Below are 23885 nucleotides of genomic sequence, written 5' to 3' on the forward strand. Positions count from 1 at the left end.
AAAAAAAATTTATTTGTTTAAAAAAAAGTTATTAAATTCATATTTTTTTCCCGATAAAGTTCGAAAAGCTGATTCGTTGACATTGGATCAAACACGTTTTATTGGTTAGAAGTTTCACTCAACACGTTTACCTTTCTTTGTCATTGTAGTTTTGTGGCACAGTACTTTTTACAAAGTATTCCCGCCAAGTTGGGATTAATGGCGTGTGTAACGATTTGATTTTTGGTTCGTCGAATTTTCATTGCAAAAGAAACGATCGTAGCTATATCGAGCATCTTGTAGAAATACAGAAGAAAAGTTTCTTTTACGACGAAAGCATATTGTAAACAGCAGCATGGTAAACTTTCAAAAATTATATTACTGACATATCACGCACGTATAGAAACAATGTGACACAACAATGCAAATAAAGAGACAATTTGAAGATTATACAATTATAAAAATTGTATAATCATATACACGTGTATATGTGTGCGTATATGCGTGTATTTAGAATTTATATAATAATATATATAATTACATGTTCTCATGCATATGAATTGATTAAAGTAATTCATTGGATTTATAATTATTGAAAGTAAAATATATGTAATATTTAATTTCACAAGAGTCAACCAAGTTCTCCTGTACATTCTGAACAACACATCGATGCGATGAGTCAAATGACCTCTCCCGCACCTGATATAGATGAGCCATTTGAAGATGAATCAGATTTACTCGATGGAGAAAATAATGTTAATAATGAAGAAGAAGAGGGAGAGGAATTATTTGGAGATAATATGGAGGCGTAAGGATATTATGTGTTTCTAAAATATTTGTTTTAATATATACATGACAGCAATAATAAGTATATAGCAAGATTTATTTAGTAAATAGTATTAAAAAACTTTATTTAAACAAGTAATTTATCTTTTTGAATTAATTTAAGAAAGAGACACATTTAAAAGTAATACTAAAATTATGTATTGTTATTAGAGATTATCGACCTATGTCAGCATTGGACAGATATGATCCTAATTTATTGGATGATGAAGATTATTCAGAAATGTCTCAGGGCGAACGTGTAGCTGCAGAAGCAGAAATGCGAAAGAGAGATCGTGCTGCTGGTATTATAAGGGATGAGCGTGATCTTCTTTATGGTAATTTTATTTTATTTTATTTATTGATAGTTAAAGACAGAACAATTTGTGTATACAACTAAATAATTATCATGTGAAAGTTCTAAAAGTAAACTTATAAAATTGTCAAATATCTTTATGTATTTTTCTTTGTATTTTTAGACGAAACTGATGAAGAAGATGTGCAGGCACGTAAACGACGTATGGCTGAAAAAGCTGCCACTGGCATATTAGAAGATGCAGAAGTAAGAATCTTTCAACCATTTTATGTAAAGATATTTTACAATTAAAATAACAAGCTTTATTCGTTTATTTCAGATGATTGAGTCTATTGAAAATTTAGAGGATACAAAAGGACACTCAGTGAAAGAATGGGTTATGATGCTAGGACCACGAACAGAAATTTCAAACCGCTTTAAAAGCTTTCTTCGCACTCATACAAATTCCAAGGGCCAATACATGTATAAAGAACGTATTCGCCACATGTGTGAGAGCAATCAGGTGAAAGCAATATAAATATTTTATTATTTTTTATTTTGATTTTTCTTATTTTGTTGGAATTACAGAATTATTTTATTTTAAAACTTGTGTATGCACAATTTTTTATATTTATACATATAGACATTTATTTTTTAATGGTTTTTATCTTATGAGTTTTTTTATGTTTATTTTAATAGTCTAGTTTCATAGTGGAATTTCCCATCCTCGCCAGTAAGGAACATGTTTTGGCCTATTTTTTACCAGAAGCTCCATTCCAAATTCTTGAAATATTTGATGAAGTGGCAAAGGAATTGGTGCTTACGATTTTCCCCAGTTACGAGAGAGTCACATCAGAAATTCATGTGAGAATATCAGAACTGCCATTAATTGAAGAATTACGCACATTTAGGTATAGATCTATGCATTATTTAATTAATATAATTTTATTCAGATTGCAATCTGAATATGCAGAGCTCAGAAATAGAAATAAACGTATGATAATATGTATAAAATTTTATATCGCTTTTCCTTACATTAGAAAACTCCACTTAAATCAATTAGTTCGAACTCTTGGAGTTGTAACAGCGACTACGGGTGTTTTGCCACAATTATCGGTGGTAAAGTACGACTGTACAAAATGCAATTACGTTCTTGGACCGTTTGTTCAATCTCAAAATACAGAAGTCAAGCCAGGATCTTGTCCGGAGTGTCAAAGTGTCGGTCCATTTACGGTAGGAGGAACAGTTTAATGTTACATCTAATTATATAAACATGATTATTTGTGTACAGTATGCCTGTTTCAGATCAATATGGAGCAAACCATATACAGAAACTATCAAAAGATAACAATACAAGAATCTCCGGGTAGAATACCCGCTGGCAGAATACCACGCAGCAAAGATTGCATTCTTTTGTCTGATCTTTGTGATCGTTGTAAACCAGGCGACGAGATAGATGTTACAGCTATTTATACCAATAATTATGACGGTTCTTTGAATACTGAACAGGTAAGATTAATTTCTTTTAAATAAGTACATCTATTTGCATTTATCATATTTTTAGATCTATTGCACAGTATGTAACTCACAAGAGTAATTCTCTTGCAGGAATAATATTTTTATCTATTTTTTTCCATATTACAGGGTTTCCCAGTATTCTCCACAGTATTATTAGCCAATCACTTATTTGTCAAAGATTCAAAAGAAATCGTGGACTCTTTAACGGAAGAAGACATCTCAAGTATACTCTCTCTCAGTAAAGATCAACGCATCGCGGACCGTATAGTCGCGAGTATCGCGCCTTCGATTTATGGTCATGAAAACATCAAAAGAGCCTTAGCGCTGGCGATATTTGGTGGCGAGCCGAAGAACCCTGGTAATTATTTCTTCGAATTATCTTGACAATCTACACTACTATTCTCTCTACTATTATTTGCATTATAATACGACACGCAGGCAACAAGCACAAGGTTCGCGGTGATATAAATGTGTTACTGTGCGGAGATCCTGGTACAGCTAAATCGCAGTTTTTGAAGTACGTGGAAAAAGTGGCACCGAGAGTTGTCTTTACTACAGGTCAGGGTGCTTCAGCCGTTGGTTTAACTGCTTACGTTAGGAGATCACCTATAAGTAGAGAATGGACCTTGGAAGCTGGGGCTTTAGTCCTCGCCGATCATGGAATATGCCTCATCGATGAATTCGACAAAGTACGAACATGTTTATATGATGACACATTTTGATAATGCCATAAATATCTATATAAATATTGTATTTTTATATGATTAATATTTATATATGTATAATTTATAACATAATTTTTATTTTTTTCTAGATGAATGATCAAGACAGAACATCTATCCATGAAGCTATGGAGCAACAGAGTATTTCTATTTCAAAAGCTGGTATTGTTACATCTCTTCATGCCAGATGCGCAGTGATAGCCGCATCTAATCCTATCGGTGGTCGATACGATCCTAGTATGACCTTTTCGGAAAATGTATGTATTTTTAAAATGTTTTAAATTTGCGTTTGCACAAAACTATGACTCGTAAATGAAATTATAATATATAAAATATATACAATTTTCCAATTTTTCCTAAAAATTGAATTGTGTCAAAACAAATTATAATTATATGTATATATTAAATATTAAATTGCATACAGGTGGATCTTTCAGAACCGATTCTCTCGCGATTTGACGTATTATGCATAGTTAAAGACGAGATCGATCCTATGCAGGATCGCCATCTTGCTAAGTTTGTCGTAAATTCGCACATCAAGCATCATCCAACAGATAGTACGGAAAGAACAGAGAGAACGCAGGCCGTGGTGTTGGATCCTGCTACGCGGGATCTCTGCATTCCACAAGATCTTCTTAAGAAATACATTGTCTACGCAAAACAGAACGTACATCCAAAATTGGCCAACATCGATCAGGACAAAGTGGCGAAACTGTATAGCCAGTTGAGACAGGAAAGCTTGGTGAGTAAAACAAAAAATCTATCACCTATTTACATATATTTTTGGAGAAAATTCGATAAGAAAATATTAAATACTTTTAAATGCAAAAAATTTCAATACTTTTGCAATAGTTTTTTTTACATTACTAATTTAGGCGACTGGAAGTTTGCCGATTACTGTGCGCCACATAGAGAGCATCATTCGCATGTCAGAGGCTAGTGCCAAGATGCATCTGAGAGATCACGTTCAGGAGAGCGACATGAATTTAGCTATCAGAATAGTTCTCGACAGTTTCGTCGAAACGCAAAAATACTCCGTTATGAAATCTATGCGTCAGGTATTTCTTTACTTCTATTTGCTCTTTTAATCTATGTTTATTTTTTGCTTTTAATCTTAAAGACTGAACTTAACACACATCTCTCGTTACAGACATTCCAGAAATATCTATCGTATAAGAAAGATCACAGCGAACTCCTTTACTACATACTAAGACAAATCACTTTAGATACTCTGGCATTTCAAAAAGCTTTGCATGGCGGACGTATAACCACCGTTGAGATCTCGGAAAAGGATTTATTGGAACGGGTAATACAACGATTAAATTTAATGTTTAAAAATAAAACGAAGCATAAAGTTAAAAATTCGTTAAAATTATTGATAAAAAACTTTATCTTATCCTAATTAATTAAAAAAAAATATCTTGCATAAAAATCTTACATTATCCAAATGTTCATATGACACTCTTTCATTCATTTAACGTTTCTGTAGGGAAATAAAACACGTATCATTACTGAGTACATATTAGTGTTTTATGATTGCAGGCAAAGCAAATTGACATACACAATCTGCATTCATTTTACGAGAGTGACATATTTAAGACAAATAATTTTGTTTACGAGCCGAGAAGGAAAGTGATAGTGCAGACTCTGCCCGAAGGTATCGAGGATTAATCCGAAGAAAAGCGACATATTTTATATTTTTGTACATGTATTTGAATTATATGTAATAAAAGTGTTTTTTTTTTCTATCCCAAAAATTTTTATATCGACACATTGGCGTTGTAACGTATGACAATGCTCGTCAACATCACTTTATCAATTGTTGAATACTGTTATACAAATATAATCAATGCGATGTTGTCATTAAATATATTACATTTCTAGTATATCAGTTATTGTTTCATATATCTATATATATGTGCGTACCAAAAATAAAATGCGTCACATTTAAGCTGTGTTCCAAAATTACTGTCAAGATTGAAGATCTATGATATACATAACATGAACCATAAACCTTCAATACTGGCAGTGAACTTTGGAACACCCTTAAATATCAATTTCTATACAATACTTGCAATTGATTTTCACATTTACACATTTAATATCAAATATCTTTATGAAAGAAACAATATAATTGCTATTGATGCAGATTCGCGCAAAATAATGTGAGAAAAATGGTTTCGTATAAATTTTGTGTGTGTATATGTACCATATATATCTTATAAAAATTGAATACAAGAAACATAACAAAATTATTAACGTAATTAGGTTATAAAATTTAAAAAATATTCATCAAAATTTGCATTTCAAGCATATACATTTCATATCTACATTAAGGTAAAAATATCTGTAAACAAATTACACATCTTATACGAGAAAATTTTTTTCACAAATATTCTACTTCACATTTCAGCTTGCTTTTCCTTTTTTTTGTGTATCTACTCAAAGGCAAAATGATATTGTGCAGTTAGAACAATGATCATTTTGTCAAAGATGAAATGGGTCAATTAAGAAAAAATCTTTTTGCTTCATAATTTGTGTTATTTGTCTTGATAAGAACCGTGACTACTGCTACTGCTGCTACTACTACTATTACTACTACTGCTACTACTGTTACTACTGCTGCTAGACACACTGTCGCTAGAATCCGATTCACTATCCGATGAGGAACTGCTGCTACTACTGCCACTAGAGCTGGAATTTTTGCTGCTTAACTCGCTCGAACTGCTGGATTCTTCCTTCTTTATTTTCTTTTTGATATGATGGTTCTTTGATTTCTTATTTTGCTCTTGACTGTAAAATAAAATAACAATTAAGATTCACTGAATTCATCCAGACTTAGGTCTGTTTATGCCAACATAAATTAACTTTAATTTCTATTAAAAATTAGAAAAAGATAAAAAGTAAATTATGTAGCATAAGCAAATCTTAAGATATTTCGAGATCACATTTTCAAAAGCATCTAATATCTCATTCTCTATGTGCTTATATACATATATCTTTATGAAGACAAGTATTATAGTCTAAAATAATTTAATTTACTAAATAAAACATCTTTGATATGTCAAAGTTACTTGATAAAAAACATCCCGCATACGCAATAAAGGGACTCAAATAACATACTTATCACCATCCTCTTGCTTCTGCAGGGCCTTCTTCAGCTGCGAGGTACGGGAGGATCTATGTAGGTACTTCCTCTTGCCTTTGCACTCGTAACTCCAGTGTCCCATCTCTAAACACTTCTGGCAACGCACCCCCTGCGTAGGATACGGATCCCTGTAAACGAACAAAGGGAGAAGTAAGAAGAGACGCTATGACGATACGCTCGTTCGTCTCCGGCGTATCGTACCAGATCGCCGCCGATGCAATTGAAAATCTCAAGGTTCTCGCGAAATCCATTCCGAACCTCCGATCTCGCGAGAACACATCGGGAGGAAAAAAAAACTTACGCCTTCTTCAGCAGCTTTAGCCCGTTCGAGTTCATGGAGAGTTCGACCTGCGTGTATAACCTCCGATAATTCGCCCGTCCGTAAATGATTCGCACGCCCCGTGAGAGACGACTTGATCGCAATCACGTTTCCCCGATCTCACGCCTCGCGTGCGGTTCCGTGTTTTGAACTTTGTTTACATGCCGAGGGATCGCCAGGGATCGCGATGTTCGGCGAACAGGTGCAGTTTACAATACGCGTCGCGGAGTGGAGCGCGACGGCCGTTGTCCGAATCGACTAGTGCGAATCGCACGCTTTATTGGTCGAAAGATCGATCGATTGTTCGGTGATATTCCGCGGAGATTCAATCCCGACGAACCCGCTCATATCATTAGAACGCTTTGTAGTTGAAAGTGTAATTTCGTTGCGATCATAATTTTCGATTATTCCATACTACTTTAATGTGACAAATGACAAGGATGATTGACGCCAGGAATACCGTTTGCACAAACAATTCGAAAAGCTCTGCCCCTGATCTGTTTCTGCTTGCATACGGGGATAAAAGTGTAGAATTGAGAGTCATAAAAGACGCAGTAGATATGTACAGAGATAGCTTTCTGGAGAAGGAAAAGATCCTGGAGGAAGAGAAACGAGAGCTGGTAATAAGGATTTAAACTAAATATTTTAAATTCTTTTAATAAATTTCGAAAAATTATTAAGTATGTCAATTTATAAAAAATAATGTATAATTTAAGTATAAACTTAAATATAAATTTAAGTTGTATAAATTTAAATATTGATTTTTACCTATAAATAGTGAACAAGTCATTGAAATATAATTACATCGCTGAATCGTGACAATTGCGTATGAATTTTGCATTAAATGCGATAGATATTTTTTGTCTTTCATGCAGGAGAAATTAAATTATCAAGTGTGGTCGCTGGAGAACTCATTATGCGAACAAATATGGCAATTTTCGCACAAATACGATTTCAGTACTATCTTCCAATATCATCCTTTTATTACGGATACGAAGCGACGGAGGGATTGTAAAAATGGTAATATACAAAAGAATAAAAATTTACAACTTGGCTAAATTCCGATTAATTTAATGAACAATTATTTCAACTGGCCGAATCGCTTAGAATAAAATTTCTGACTGCATAATTCAGTTTAGTCTAATTTTTTTCATGTATTTTAAACCATAAAAAAATTAATAATTCTATATACATTTTAGCGAAATAAGACAACCATGAACTAATGACTAATTAAAGTAATCAGCTACTTGATAGCCAATGACTAAGTTAATCAGAAATTAAATTGGCAGTTTTTTTAAAATATATGTATTAAAATTAATATTTGATTTATTATATATAATTAATGTATTAATAATAATAATATAATGTATTAATATAATAATAAATTTATGATAATAGAAGATTAATATATTTATAATAAATAATAAAAAATTAATGTATTTTTATGTTAATGAAATAATATTATATGCCATTAATTAAGTTAATTGCTGATTAAATTAATTAGAGTACGGTCGAGGTCATCCTTCAAGGGTCGGGCTTCTTTCATTCGCGCGTTAAACTGAACCGTAATTTCATTAAATATAGAAAGAAGTTCCGAGCTGATCGATCTCACAAACGAAATCGATGCCATCAAAGCGGAAATGGCTCATCTTAACCAAGGAAGGAACCAAGTCAAACGAGAAGTGGAGAACGGTTTAACAAAATTACGAAATTTGCAACAGATCTCGGATGATGTTACGGAATTATTAAAGTACGTGTATAACATGTATATTATACAGCAATATAAAACAATTTATGTATAATAATTTCGCGCGATAAATTGTCAATTCTTAATTCTAGGTTGATATGCCCGTCAGAAACTCCCTGCAAACTCGAAACGATATCGATGCCGATATACGACGAAGTGGTTCCTAATAATAATAGAAATAAAATGAAACGACATAAAAATGATCCAGGTCGTGCAAGTACGAGATTACTCTATAATTTTGACAATAGACTGTTTTTAAATCTGTTTAAGCAAGTTTCTTCAGTGTTCATTTTTATTAGAATATCGTTCCATTAATTTTTGCAATATCAAGCAAATCTCGTACTTGTTCTGCAGAACATCTGAAGAACGACAAATCAAATCTTACAGCTAAGGAAAAATCAATTGTTATGAAGAATAATAAGTCTGATATTAGAAAGAAATTAATATTTACGACTCCTAAGAATTATCCTCAATTATCCCTCGAGAAGAGTATTATATTTACTACGAGTACAATGATTATAAACGAATCTGCAGAAGTATGAAATGATTTTCACTATTGGTATTATATGTATATATATGGCAACAATAATGTGCATTTTAATGACGAATTGCAGTTCCCGAATAACACGAAGTTCAAAAGTTTTACTTTCAAGAAACGCAGTGAGATTTCCATCAGGTTTCAACAGTATCATGGCTACAAGTAATAATTATTAGTAAGGATTATAAATATATGTGATATATTCACAATTTTTTAAAGTTCATAATTTGAAGATGATTAAGAATTTTAATTTTTACAGATAAATTAATTTTTTTTTAACCATGTTATAATGAGAAAATTGTTTTAATTATCTTAAATATGTTTATATCGTAAGGAATCGAATAACTAAGGAATAAATAACTTAAAATAACAAAACACAAAGTTTTACAGAACCTTTGTCAGGAGAATCAAAGAGAGATTGTGTAAAAAAGAAACGGAGAAATGAGTGTGTAAATTTCGGGAAAATATTTTATAATATATTTGCGTATTTAGAAATATTTATACAGCATCCGGAGTATAATCGCGCAATGTACATTGAAATTACATTTAATATTACATTCTTGGAATTATACACAATTAACACAATATATCGTGTGTTGCGCAATAGACTATTCGACAAGCGTTCATTTTCTCGGAATAGTATACTGGGCGTTTGCAAACAGTCACCGTGAATTTCGCTTGCAAACCACGTGGACTATATATGTTTATCGGTCGGTTTTTGTTTATTTTCCTTTTTTTTAACTGTTTAACAGTTGGATCGTACCGCATCGACGATCTTGGCAACTTACATGTGAATGGCTTTGATGAGTTTTCCACATGCGAAGACTTTCATTACAATATCTAAAAACTAATTTGTCAAACGGTCGCCACCGTCACGTTGTTCAGATAATATCGTAAAAAATATTAACATTAATCAATCTAATTAATGTATCCTTTAAAATTGCAGCCTTTATTCGTAGAACATGCTAATGTTCTATGTACTTTTCTATTACATTAAATTTTTTCGAGATCTTGTTTGTTAACTTATTGTGAGAGAACGCACAATCTTTTTTAGAATTTTTTAAATTTAATTTATTTCAATTTATTTTTAATTTGTATATTTTAATTTATATGCACATATATGTCTGTAAATTAAAATATACATATATGCATCGATATTACGTGATTTGACATTTTTATTTAACTCTCTCATTTAATATTTTGCAATATTAAACAAGATAATAATAGAAATAAAATATAAAAAAATATTACAAAAGCACTAACATACATTCTTGTAATTGTAGATAACATGTAGAATTAAAAAAAAGCAATAGATATACAAAACTATATTACTAATAAAATTCAAAGATTTCCCATTCGTAGACGTAATGCACACCGGTTCTATATATAACATTACATAACGTCGAGTAAATTACGTCACACTTTTAAAAAAAGAAAATCTTTTCTCTAATATCGACGAACCGCTTACGTCTTCGATAAGACGCATTTCACTATTAATAGTTCGCGTAAGTGGGAGCTCATGGCGACCATTATATCGTAACCTTTATCCTATATAATACAATGAAAGAAGTTTTCACTTTCAGACTTAAAATACCTGACATACTCATTAATTAGCAAGAACCTTCGCAATGCTCGCACAACGGCGTGCTCTTTTAAATTGTACTGATTAAATTTTGCACAATATGTCTTCTCCCCCGTAACGTATTTGCTCGTAACCGATTACAAAGTTTTTATAAACGAGAATGAATCTCTTCAATATCGTTCATCACTAATCTCTCTTAACTTTTAACTCGCTAGTCTGACCATGTCGAAACGCCCTCGTATAATGTACAAGCTAATGGAGAAGAACTTGCAAATTAATGTATTTTACATCATGCGATCACAATGACCTTTCAGCGATAAAGATTCTTACTTTAAAACAGGAAGCCAAGAGATGAATCTCATTCGCGATCCTTGCGAGGTGCGTACTCCGCTCTTTCAGGAAAACATAAATATCGTATCGTATAAATAGGTACATGTAAAGTGTATGTACTTATATGTAAAAACAAAAATTGTAAACGCATTAAACCTCAGCGTGAATATTTAACTTCGACTTTTAACGGAGAATTTGCTAAGTTTTATTTCTTCAAATTCATGCAAGAGTCATTCTCGTGCACACGATTCACAATTTGTACAATAACAAATGGATATAATATCAATATTTATATAATTAATAGTTTTATATAATTACTAGATCGCGAAACGTTATTTAATGACAGAATTGGTAAATTATCAAATTACAATATCAAACATCAAATTTTGTTACGTCAAGAAAAAAATCAGGCATTACATATATAATCGTAAAATTGATTTATCGAGAGGCTTTTTCGATAAACATCAAAGATGTCCCTTCGTAGCTAGAGCTATTGCATAATGGAAAAATAGGAGCAGTTAAAATTTATGATTTACAGAGCAAAAGGAAAAGAGAAACACGCGATAACGACTATTAATTGATATATAGGGACAATTGCAGCACTTGAATACAAATTTTTATCACACAGCCATAGTAGTTGCAATTTCTTTTATACAAGATACACCTATTGTCTATTTGCGGACAATGGAGATTACTCTGACACGGCAGATGCCTCCTTTTCCTCGCGGAATTAATACTCTCAACTTACGGTACGCGGTGGTTTTTAACCAGTACGAAATGTTAGTCAACTATTAGAATGATCAATAATTGATATGTTGGCGGCCACTAAATAATTAATTTAGCATTTGCAAACAGTACTAAATGACGTACATCGCAAGCCGTTTTTAATTTCGCAAATCATCCTCGGTGAATGTATTCTCGCATATCGCGCGTTAATACGAAAGATGATCACGTTATAATTCTTGATTTACAATTGAACACATATTAAAACGTAAATTATTATGGTTCACTTTTCAACAAAGTCATTATAAAGCATGTGATAATCTCAATTACGTTCGTATATTTAATACTAAATAAAACTCTCCTGTTACCGAAGAAGTGTGTTAATTTCTAATTAAATTTAATGAATTCAATTAAATTAAACACGGACGCGAATAGTGTTAAATGTGCGATAACAGCGGAGACACGACATTTAAGTAAGTCACAAGACGTTGAAAATGATGGACAAATTAGCTAATTACAGTTGCAAGTTATGACGCACGGTACAACAGCCATTTAACGTAAATAGAGAAATACAGTTTTAGTAACATGTACACAAGTGAAAGGACCGTTCAGAATGAAGAAATCTATGAGCCGTAAAGATCTTAGAAGGACTCAAGACTCGTAAGATCTATAGGCACATTGTTAAATGCGAACTTATTTATGACATACACATACGATAATACTTATTTAGAATTAATAGCATAACGCGCAATACAAATATTCACAGATATTATTATATATAATACATGAAACTTTATAGTTACATTGGCACTAGCTTTTTGTGTAAAGACAAAAGCGGAATAACAACGTTGATGAGAAAGAGGGAGTGGAGGCAGGGGAAGAAAGAAGAGAAACAGATGAAATGTAGCCGCAACATTACGATCGCTTTATGGAAAAGCTTAGCAAAATGTAATCTCAATAAAATGCTCAACGTCTTCCTCTTCTTCTTCATTCTTTTCTTAATGCTTACACTTGGCAGCGCAATCTCTTTAATCTAATGAAAGCACAGTCCTGAAACAGACTTCGTTGCTTTAATTGCCAAAATAAACCAAATGGAATAAGATCCGCGTATTATTTCCGTATTATTTTGTACAATTACAGGATACCCTCATCGTCATCATTTCCTCATCTAATACCATTTTGTCCCTTCAAAAATTTCTCTGACGGTCTATAAACCGTACTCTCTAAATCTTAATCAGTGTTATTCACTGATTCGCAGTGGCATACTTATAACTGTGATAATCAGTGAATATTCACTTTCATTCAGTAATTTTCACTTGAGAATTAGTGTATAGTCACTGAAAGATCAGTATATTTATTTCACTGATTGATAATCAGTAAAGAATTATATGTATATCACTGAAAGTCAGTGTATTTCCACTGATTTTGTTGAGTTTTGATTGTGATTTAGAGAGTAAAACTCATCTTGCGCTCGGATATTCTCCCTTTTTTCTTAATACACATATTCATTATATTTATCTAATTTAAACAGAGAGAGAGAGAGAGAGAGAGAGAGAGATGCGAATTAACCATGAGAAATCTTGCACTATTTTATATAGAAATATAATTGCACATAGAGTTCGCCTTATAATCACTCTGTGAATCTCGACGAAACGCATAATCGTTGTTCGTTATACTGCAAATTATGTGATAAATCTTGAATTTCAATACGATATATCGTATCGTATTATGCGCGTAGAAGTCATCATTATGATTTCTTTCTTTTTTTCTTTCTTTACATAAATCCTTACTTTCGCAGGCATATCAGTGTAGTCTTCATTTCATTTAATACTAACTGCTGAATCATATAAATAGAGCTATATATAGTTTTATGTTTCAGAAAAATGATTTCCCCTGGAAGATCTTACACTCATAGTGTACTTGTATCTTATAAGGTAACATGCATTGACGAACAAATGAGAAACAACGTATCCCGTATACGATATCAATGAAAATGTGCGTGTGAAAATTTATCGTGTATCGTCCGCCTCGTATGCTCTCGCGTATTTTCAATTTCCAATTTAAATATTTTAATAAAATAGCTTTCTTTTTATCTATGTACGAAATTTCAACCTTTTAATATAGCAAAGTGTCACTGATGCCGATTCTTAACGTTTCTTTATCATTTATAAATTAAAGATCTTATCTTACTTCTTTGTATGATAGGACGTTTATTTTATTCCCTTGTTCTGTTGCGCGTTTGTTGTTTGTAAAGACGTTAAAATATTTCTAAATTTAACTTTTTCAATAAATGTAGAATATAAAAGTAAATCGTTATCTCTCTACGAAGTTTTAAAAATAATTGCATTAGACGCATTAAAATATCTTTTATAATCTGTTTCGTAAAATACTTTCTCTATGTATTAGTAAAATAATTAATCTACGATCAAAAGTTAAAACTCGAAAATGTTTTAAGTATTAAACCGATTACTAGCAATAAAAATGCAATATGAATCAAATGTTTAACAAGCGTTAACTTAATATTTTAAATAAACTTAATACGTTAATATATAAAGTAGAGTTGATTCATGCACGTAAAAAATTAAAACAACTTATTGCATTCTATAAAATACATAATTTTAGTATTTCTTTAATAATACTATCTGCATCAAATTATCTTTTAATAAAACAATGTAAAGCAAAAGTGCAAATGTAAAATTAAAAAAAAAGACAAAAATGCTTTATATCTTTGTACAAATTTACAATTAATAAAGTTATAATTTAATAAAATTGTCATTTATCGTGATATCTAAAATGTTTCGCTTGCATATGAATTACTCTACATATTCTTCTCGTTCACAAAGAAATTCTTACTTAACTTTATACGTTATACGTTATTTCGTCTTCTTGCGTTTGGAAAAAGATATTTTCCTTATAATATCAAAGTGATTTGTGTAGTTTATTTTACATAGCGTTTATATTATTTCCTTAAAATGAGATCATTAAAATGAGAATTTAAATCGACATACATGTGTCATGATAACGACATGTATGTCGTCACTATAAATATAATTTTCTTGTCGACAACAATTTCTTATTAACATTTTTTTTCTTTCCCTCCTTTCTATTTTTCTCTTTCTGTCTGATTAAGAATCGACATCCATGTGACTCTGGACTGTATATAAAACACGCAACTTTAAAAATAATTATAGTGGTCGATATGGACCTTGCATCTTGAGAAATTGAACGACCAGTGACGGGCCACCGGCCACGATTTCCGCTGGTATATGTGACAGTGGACAATTCTCAATTGACATAATACCGAGATTCTTGCACAACGCCAGTTCGAACGGTAGATTGTGCAGGCTCGGGTTGTCGTTGAGGTAGAGCGACTCCAGGCTATCCAGGGTGCCAATTTCCTCCGGCAAACAACTCAGATTGTTCTCGCCCACGCTTAAATACGTGAGATTCTTCAGGTGGCCGATCGAGCGGGGCAGCACGGTGATCTGATTCGACTGCAAAATCAGCTTCTGTAGCTCGGTCATCAGGCCGATGTCATTCGGCAACATATCAACGCGGTTCTCTTCCAGGTCCAAAACCCGCAGCTTGTGGAGATTCACTATAGTGCTTGGGATACGTTTCAGCAAATTGTTGGAAAGTATCAGCACTTCCAGGCTTTGCAAGCACTGTATGTCATCCGGGAGCTTCATCAGCTGATTCGTTCCGAGATTTAGTTCGACCATCGTTGTCCACGAGCCGATGTCCAGCGGCAGGGCGTTCAGCAGGTTCTCCTTCATGTTTAGCTTCGTGAGATTTTTGGACCGTGAGAAGATGCCATAGGGTATCTTGTCGATCTGATTGTGCTCCACGTTGATGGAGTAGGCATTGACGAATTGGGCCGGGCCGCCCGCCGGATACGAGGTGAAGTTATTCCTGGACAGCGTAATCGTCGTGAGACACGAGAGACTCGCCAGCAGACCGTCTGGCAGATGAGACACCTGATTGCCTTCCACGCTAAACTCATCCATCATCTTGCAGTTTGCTAACGTCTTTGGGATGTTGGTCAGTCTGTTGTATCGGAGGCCGAGTCGCGTGAGCGCCACCAGATTGCCGATCGTGTCCGGCAGATCGAGCAGCTCGTTGTGCTGCACGTCCAGGCTGGATAGCTGCACACACTTGCCGATCTCCATGGGCAAGTGCTCCAGGTGATTGTGCGAGACGTCGAAAGTGACGAGATTGACCAGTTCGCCGATACCCGCGGGTAGCTCCTTGATCTTGTTCTCCCGGAAGCTCAGCATGGTAAGATTGGTCAGGTTACATATGCTGTCGCTGACGTACCTGACGCGGTTAAAGCGCAGGTACAGCGTGGTGAGCGACGTGAGCTTGTATACCACGTCCGGGATCTCGGTGAGCTTGTTGTGCCTTAGATCCAGCACTCGCAGCACCTTGAGGTTCTCCAGGGTGTTGGGCAAGCTGGTGAGCGCGTTCTCGCTCAGCGCCAACGTTTCCAGATTCGACAGGCAGCCGATCTCGGGTGGCAGGGTCACTAGCTTATTACCATAAAGATAGAACTCCCGCAGATGCTTGAGCTCCTTCACCGAACTAGGCAAAATCGTGATACTGGCCTTGCTCAGGTCTAACCGCTTGACGCAGTCCTCCCGGCATCGGATGAACTCCTTTCCTACATCCAGCTCCGCCTGAATCGGCTTGCTCCTCTTGGTGGTGGGTTTCGCCTTGTTCGAGTCTGGATGCTTTACCATAACGATCTTCTTGGAGTCGACTAGGCTGCTGCTGCTGCCGATGGAGGCGGACGACGCGGTGGAGAACTTTTTCTTGTTGTTGACGCGCATCTCCTGGAGAACCATCTCTTCGGATATGTCGCTGCTGGCCGTGCTGGCTGTACAGGCCGACAGGCCACAGCCCTCCAGGTACTCGGGTATATCCTGCTCCTTCATGTAGGAGAAGTTTAGTATACTGTCGTCCCCGAGGCTGGTCGCGCGATTACGCCTCGTTTTCGTCAGACACCCCGACGACGACACGTTGCTTGCGCTTATCCAGGGATCGCACGATTTTTTCATAACCTACGTAATCCGCCGCCGAGCGACGCGACGCGACACGACTCGATGTAGGTACGGTACGACGGCGACGTCGCGTCGTCCACCCCAAAGCAGGTGCGAGGTGACGGGAGGTGAAAGAGAAAGAGAAAGGGAATGAGAGAGAGAAAGAGAGAGACGAGGCTCGCTCGCATGCACGCACGTACGCACGCATGCATGCATGCACGCTTGTACGTACGCATGCATGCACGAACGTCCGTCTTACCCGGGTCGACGAGATCTCGTCCCCGAGGTGTCCTCGAAAACGCGACCGTGCGCTCACTGCGACATCGCCGCGCCGTACTCGCCCGCTCGCGAATTGACGCGTTCGCGCACGTAAGATCAACGCTCAACAGTCGATCCCGAGACCCGAGACCCGCGTAAGTATCGATATCATCGGTGTGCGGACTGTCCGGAGTCGGCGGAGTAGTGGTTTTTGCACCCCCCGATGGACTCCGACACCCGATCCATGATCCCATATGTTGTGTGCACTACGGCGCAGGCGCGCACGTGTACCAATCGCATGTCTCTTTGTGTGTGCGTCTACCATAGAACTTGCATAGATAGACACAGGCCGGTATTCATAGTCGATTCTTATATTTAAGATCATCTTAAGTACAGCCTTAAGATGCCATCAACCAATCACAGAGCCGTATTAGCATCTTAAGACATTACTTGAGACGATCTTAAAATAAGATTCGACTATGAATACCGACCACAGTCAATGCGACAGTAAGCCGGATTTACAATAAGTGTAATAAACTTTAATCCGTAAGAAATTGATAAATCCCAGTTAAATGTAAAAAAAAAATGAATATAATTGATCAATTTCTTACAGTAACGGAAGAATATTAGATATTAAGAATGTTCGTGAGAATTTTATATTTTTTTAATTGCACAGTTTAGACTCATTATCATCGATAGTAGTATAATATGCTTCGATATAATATGTTTTTTTTAGAAAGTTTCTAAGATTTTTTAATATAAATATCTTATTTAAAAAAATGTTTTCATATATATGAAATGATTTAACTTGTCCAAGTTCTGAGAAAGATTTCCATCTGGAAAAAGTCCCTAAGAAACACGTTCTCCCATTGGATGTCGAAACAGCGAATGTCCTCCATCGTTGGTATTTGCATGTGTGTCGGGAGAGGAGGGCGCCGCGAGCAGCAGTAGCAACACGGACGGCCGGGATGGCGTGTGTGTCGTCGGCGCGGCCAGTCGGCGAGAACAAGAGAAGCGAGAGGGCGATCGAGTGAGTGGCGGCCATTTTGCCGCGGTCGAGCGAGCCAGAGCGAGCGCAGTGTTTGTTTTGTCGGTGGAAGCTGCGCGTTGGCCCGATGCGCGCGCGCGCGCGCCCGCCTACGAGTCCGTCCGACCATCCCTACGTCTCTCGACTCTCGGGTCGAGCAAGCTGGCAGATTGCGAGAAGAAGCTGCGAGAATCCTCGGCCGCGTTCCGTTCACGCCTCTGATCACCCAGGATCCCAGATCGTGTTATATCACGCGAGACGCGTTGCTACCGTCTCTCCCCTGCACTTGGATCGCCCGTAATCTACCGTCGGTCCCCGTGCCCCGCCCTTCTCTCTCTCTCTCTCTCTCTCCCTCCCCTACCCCTCCCTGGAGGGGGGCCGCGGTCCGTGCGACTGCCGACTGGGTGTCAGTCGCACACGACGAGACGCACGGTAAGCCCGAGAACGCCGCGCCACCACCGACAGCAGTAGCACCATGGCGTGCGCCACGCTCAAGAGGTCCTTGGAGTTCGACCCGGTGCACAGCCACGGCCGGCCCAGCAAGCGACGGAGGTGCATGCCGATGTCGTGCGCTTCGCCCGGTGCATCCGCATCGTCGCCACGCGGTGGACCGCTGCCGCAGAAACCGTCGCCGTTCGGCGAGATAGCCAACAAATTGACGCCTGGTAATTACACCGCAGACTACGGCCATTTTTTCTCTCGCTCTCCGTCGCACCCGTCATATTTCTCTAAGTTTATCTCTCTCGCTCTTCTCTCCCCTTCCCTTTCCTTGCTGCTGGGTCGTTTTCTTGTTCTCTCTCTTTCTCTCTCTCTTTCTCTCTCCTCGCTTCGTCTCTCTCTCTCTCTCTCTCTCTCTCTCTCTCTCTCTCTTGTGCGCATATTCGTCTTCATTGCGCACGAAGAGAATAATCGTGAAGGGGCGTGAAGGGTGGCGAGAGGGGCGGCTAAGCTCTAGCGATTTAAAACCCGTATTCGCAGAGTCCATACTCCGGCAAGGATGGGGGGGGGGGGAGGGGGCACGCGTAAATCATATGGTAATGTAGTAACGGACACGCTCAGGGATTCGGGTTTTCGCCCCTTTTTTCTTTTTTCCGTGCCGCGAAGACGCACGTCCGGGAAGACGTGTTCTCTACCTTTCATGCACGCGCGCGACAAGACCGCGATTATGCACGCATATAGTCGCTTTTGATATATATACCGAAAGTGATGTTTCATTTTTGAAGGCGAGTTTATCGCTGACGTCCGTCTTGTCATCAGGAATGCCGGAGAGGCATGATTGAATGATTAGAGTATATTTAAAGCAATATAGAGTATTGTCCGAATATGCCGCAGGCTAAAGGGTTAAACCTGTGGAACAAATCGACAGAAAACAAAAAATAGAAGATGAATAAAGTCGTTAGAATCAGAAATGATATATAAGTTACTTCACGAAACGAGCAGATACAGTAAATTGAGAAGGAAATGATAACTAGTCCGACCAATGTACAAGTTATTAGAAAAAAACTTATAAGTGTGTACTTATATACGTATATACACGCGCGCGCGCACACAGAGAGAGGGGGGGATGTAGATATAGGTACACACATGTATAATTGACTCACACTTCAGATTTTACACCATTATATAGCATCTCGTATACTTGAATAATACGTGTGTAATATTTTATCTTATATTTATTATATATTATATATATGAATACTTTATATTGATATAATACAAAATTTATTTTGTTGATTATTCCTTATATTGTTTATCTCTTCTGTTTCTTTAATAGAAACAAAGAAAAGATAAACAGTTTAATAATATTATATAACATTTAATAAAAAAATTCTACTGAATATAACAAATTTATAGTTATTTTATTTGATTAACAAATTAAATCTAATTAAATATATATATCTGTCAAAGATTACATTTAAATATTTGAAAGAGATTCAAATATCTTACAATTTTATTTTGTAATTACACATTTTTCATATACATGATTCTTCATGTATTCAGAATTTATATGCATAGTATTATAATTCTGATTGTGTAATTTTTAAATATAAATTTTTTAATATAAATTAAATAAGGAAGTTGAAAGGAATGAATGAATGAGCTTTTGAGCTCTAATAGAAACTTCTGTTATTTTAATCTATACCAAATTATTTATTCAAGTAATATTTTAACTTTCAAATTTAAATATTTCTTTATACAGATTTTGTTATAGTTGTCTTTATTTTAAAAAAGGAGAAAATAATGCTAATGTATAAATACAATATTTATTTGAATAAACACTGTCTGTTTATGTTGATTATCTTTGTTGTATATTATTTTATATTTAATATACATAACAATACTGTGTACATATATTTTTAACAATGCTCATTTTCTTATACAGAAAAGATGGCTGCTAACATCAGAGAAGAAATCCGCAGATTGCAACGACGTAAACAATTGCACTTTCATCCCCAGACTAGCAGTGGCGAGTCATCAGATATGGAGGGACCATCCAGTCCTTCCAGTCCATCTGGCTCTTCTTTAACTCCCTTTAGTCATAACACTAGCGGAAAGGAAAAACCACTTTTCACATTTAGACAGGTACAATCTTTTAATAATCTTTTATTAAATAACAGGATGTTGTGATTGTACTTTCAAAAACTTATTGTTTAAGCACTAAGTTTCTGCTCTAACTCTTGGCTTGCTGTTCCTTGGCGCTTCTCTACCGTTTAATTGTACTACTTTGCATTTATTTTGAGATTATTTTATTAAAGTAAACATCAATTATTATAGGGATATAGAAGTTCTAGTTTTGTATGCATGTCCATGAAATTGATTTCATAGGTTAACTTGATCTGCGAGCGAATGCTTAAGGAGCAAGAAACGCAAATCCGAGAAGAGTACAATCAGATCTTACATTTCAAGCTCGCCGAACAGTATGACACTTTTGTCAAATTCACATATGATCAGATACAAAAAAGATTTGAAAACTCGGCTGCACCGAGTTGTGAGTATTAAAGAATAATGTATATAATCATACATTTCTTTTGTTCTTCTTATAAGTATTACATCGTACATTTTTGTATTTTCAGATCTATCATAAGAAAGGATTCTTATTTATAAGAAGACATTTCTGTGAGGAATATTAGGTAAGTTTTGTAAACACGTTTTTCTTTTCTAAAGAAAAGTCTGAAGCAAATTAATGAGATAAGTCACCAACAACAAATCCATTACTAAATTTGTTAAAACGTTTTGTTGTGTTGTAGATTTCTACTGTGTGAAATAAATTTTGCTTGCGCCGAGGGCCACAGTGCTGCCTCGTTTCGAGGAATCACCTCTAAAAAAAAAAAAAAAAAAAAAACACCATGGTTTCAACAGTGACTAATAAAAAGGAAAAAAGGACTTCTTCTTCTTCTCATTCTTAATGATACCCACTTTCCTTAAGTAGGATCATTGGGGTAAAAAAAAACTTAAGTACAAACGGTGGATGATTCTATCAGCAACCTTCAAAAATCCGATCATTGCGAATCATGTCCAAACGCACTCGCACCTGACAGAAGACTCGAAAAGAGGACTAAAAAGGATGAGTAGGGAGAAAGAAGAAGAAAAAACAATGAAAAAACAATTAGTAACGTAAGTTCGTAGAAAGCGAGCGAACGAGCGAGTGAGAGAGAGAGAGAAAATTGCGATAAATTGTAAACATATTACGAAAATTTACTATGTATACTTTCGAGACTAACAATATTTGTACTGTTCGACATTAGAAGTGCGCTGGTATCAGGGAACTGATTCTACTTATGTACAAATATTACGTATGTACAATTATTACGGTTAAAATACAATATGTGTACATGGTGCAAAACTGCACTGTATTCCGGGAGCACGCTATTAACGCTATTGCATTATTCTATCTTTATCGTTCATTAGACATAAAATAAGGATCGAATGCAATAACGCTGATAGCGTTCCGAAGCTTATAACACAAAGCTTGATATCCATTTAAGAGAAAAAGAAATAGAGAGAGAGAGAGAGAGAGAGAGAGAGAGAAAGAAAGAAAAGGAGCGAGCAAATGAGAGACAGCTGAGCTATTTTTTTCAACTTATACGGATATATTGTTCTTTGCTTGTTTGGCAATATTGTAAAACGTCGACGGAAATTTTAAAGATTTGGTGCATGTACAGATAAAAACATTGTGTCGAATACTATATAAGGTATTTCAATAAGTTTTTCGTTTGTTTATCAAGACGCTAAGACAGTTTAGACATTGCTCAAGTATATAGGGCAACTAATGCTCTAAACATCTTGTTGCACACATGTAAGACGTATCTTGCGAGTTTCGAGGCGGGAAACAATGTGCATTCGTGAATAAAAGGTTTGCCTTTTTTTGAATCCTAACTGCTCATCGAGAAGTGGGGATAATGTTTAGAATTTAATGTATAATTGCGTAAATTAAGAGATTAAATAATTCTATGACTTATAAACTAAAATCTATAAGGAAGGGATCCATTAGTATAATTTGTTAAATTAATAGTAACAAATTTGTTTTGATTGATTTGCAAGTTACGCTCGTATTGAATTCGAAGATTTTTTTTTCTTTAGACAATTTTCTATTTTATATAGGATATACAGAAGAAAATTAGTAACAATAAAATTGAGCATTTCTTGTATTTTTTCTTTCACTCATTTTATTAAAAATTCTTGTAAAAGAAAAGATCTCATTTAAGATATAAACGTTATGAGAGGTGTAAAAGTGTCGAGGAATAATATTATAGATTTATAATAGGCATTGTACGAAGGCATTGTGAAGCGTAACTATTTGGAATAAAGATTTCATAAAATCTCGTCACACATAGCATTTCTGTTCCCTGGTAGCAACGAATTTCTCTGTAGTAATAAAAAAAAGTGCTGAGTAATGAATATATAAATATACCGTACTCTTTAACTGTGCCTATTATTAAACATGTTTGTAACGATTATTACTATTACTATGTTATTATTTACTGTTATCGCCGTCGTAAAATTTTTTTTATAGTTTGTAGCAGTTCTCATTATGTTGTAGTACCATGTCCTGTGCGCGATATTTTCTTCCTTTTTTTTACTCGATTAAGATCCTGCGAGCCTTGGTGAACTGCGTGCATTTTTTTTATGTTTCAGCGTGAAAATTTTTGTTCCGCCAAGTATTAAAAAAAAGCATTTAGAGCACCAAGTGGAACATTGTTGAAAGAACGTCTGTCAGAAGTTCTTGTAAGCACAATGTAAAATGATCCTCGATCGATTGTATGCCTATAGTCGAAGAAGCGATTTTATCTCGTACGATTTCGAGGGGCATTCGAATTACTACTGCCTTTTTCATATTGCGGAAAAGAAAAGAAAGAAAGTGTCTCTGTTACCACAATATTTTTGGGAACATCATATACCAATGGTGTTCACGCCCACACACACACACCCCACACACACACACACATATATACAGAAAAGTATATATATGTTACATCGATTGAATGTGGAAAAAAAGAAGGAATAAATTATGAAGAAGTATAACCGGGTTTAATTATTATCGCTAAGTAATGTCTACTTGATGCACTCGCAATCGTTTATCATTAAGGAAAATCATGTGCGAGCGTAAGTGATCATTTGAAAAATTTAAGGGATTTCATTTAAACTGCAAAAAATACCTCCGTATTATATTGTGTAAACATTCATTATGGAAATAAACTTAAGACTGAAAATGTGTGGAACTCTTATTTTCTTCCCTGTGAAATTGTTATCGTCTTTCTGTAGACACAATTATTACGAATGGTACGCACAAGAATATTGCAAAGTATATCGTAATGTTTGAATATTTATGACTCATTG

At 35.4% G+C, this 23885-nt stretch overlaps 5 protein-coding genes across 7 annotated transcripts; 3 read left to right on the top strand and 2 right to left on the bottom strand.

The window, feature by feature from the left end:
* The first annotated feature begins 38 nt into the window (after positions 1-38).
* On the top strand, positions 39-5222 carry LOC105833845 (DNA replication licensing factor Mcm2). 2 transcript variants are annotated; one of them, XM_012675877.3, is made up of 15 exons: positions 40-337; positions 609-787; positions 976-1139; positions 1281-1363; positions 1437-1619; positions 1796-2007; positions 2137-2329; positions 2402-2605; positions 2741-2972; positions 3053-3303; positions 3429-3593; positions 3761-4078; positions 4212-4394; positions 4487-4642; positions 4879-5222. In XM_012675877.3, the coding sequence occupies exons 1-15, from the start codon at positions 335-337 to the stop codon at positions 5005-5007; spliced, it is 2655 nt and encodes an 884-aa protein (XP_012531331.1). In that variant the 5' UTR covers positions 40-334; the 3' UTR covers positions 5008-5222. The 2 variants fall into 2 exon arrangements, with proteins under 2 accessions (XP_028048608.1, XP_012531331.1); XM_028192807.2 differs by having other exon boundaries at positions 39-337; positions 1796-2329.
* LOC105833847 (zinc finger CCHC domain-containing protein 10) lies at positions 5072-18318 on the bottom strand. Of its 2 annotated transcripts, XM_036294419.1 has the most exons (5): positions 18308-18318; positions 12939-12946; positions 6786-6929; positions 6460-6612; positions 5072-6129 (listed from the first exon to the last, which is right to left on the bottom strand). In XM_036294419.1, exons 3-5 carry the CDS (start codon positions 6818-6820, stop codon positions 5877-5879), a joined length of 441 nt encoding a protein of 146 aa, XP_036150312.1. In that variant the 5' UTR covers positions 6821-6929; positions 12939-12946; positions 18308-18318; the 3' UTR covers positions 5072-5876. The 2 variants fall into 2 exon arrangements, with proteins under 2 accessions (XP_036150312.1, XP_012531333.1); XM_012675879.3 differs by lacking the exons at positions 12939-12946; positions 18308-18318 and having other exon boundaries at positions 6786-7016.
* On the top strand, positions 7076-10521 carry LOC105833846. The gene is made up of 7 exons (XM_036294418.1): positions 7076-7423; positions 7679-7823; positions 8388-8553; positions 8643-8767; positions 8905-9086; positions 9165-9263; positions 9348-10521. Exons 1-6 carry the CDS (start codon positions 7235-7237, stop codon positions 9252-9254), a joined length of 897 nt encoding a protein of 298 aa, XP_036150311.1. The 5' UTR covers positions 7076-7234; the 3' UTR covers positions 9255-9263; positions 9348-10521.
* LOC105833848 (leucine-rich repeat protein soc-2 homolog) lies at positions 14806-17287 on the bottom strand. Its single transcript, XM_012675880.3, has one exon. The coding sequence runs from the start codon at positions 16778-16780 to the stop codon at positions 14909-14911; it is 1872 nt and encodes a 623-aa protein (XP_012531334.2). The 5' UTR covers positions 16781-17287; the 3' UTR covers positions 14806-14908.
* Positions 17976-23758, top strand: LOC105833839 (akirin-2). The gene is made up of 5 exons (XM_012675869.3): positions 17976-18712; positions 20431-20630; positions 20874-21036; positions 21122-21178; positions 21296-23758. Exons 1-4 carry the CDS (start codon positions 18523-18525, stop codon positions 21130-21132), a joined length of 564 nt encoding a protein of 187 aa, XP_012531323.1. The 5' UTR covers positions 17976-18522; the 3' UTR covers positions 21133-21178; positions 21296-23758.
* Positions 23759-23885: the final 127 nt, after the last annotated feature.

Source organism: Monomorium pharaonis, unplaced genomic scaffold (genome assembly GCF_013373865.1).
Source record: "Monomorium pharaonis isolate MP-MQ-018 unplaced genomic scaffold, ASM1337386v2 scaffold_213, whole genome shotgun sequence".
Lineage (NCBI taxonomy): Eukaryota > Metazoa > Arthropoda > Insecta > Hymenoptera > Formicidae > Monomorium > Monomorium pharaonis.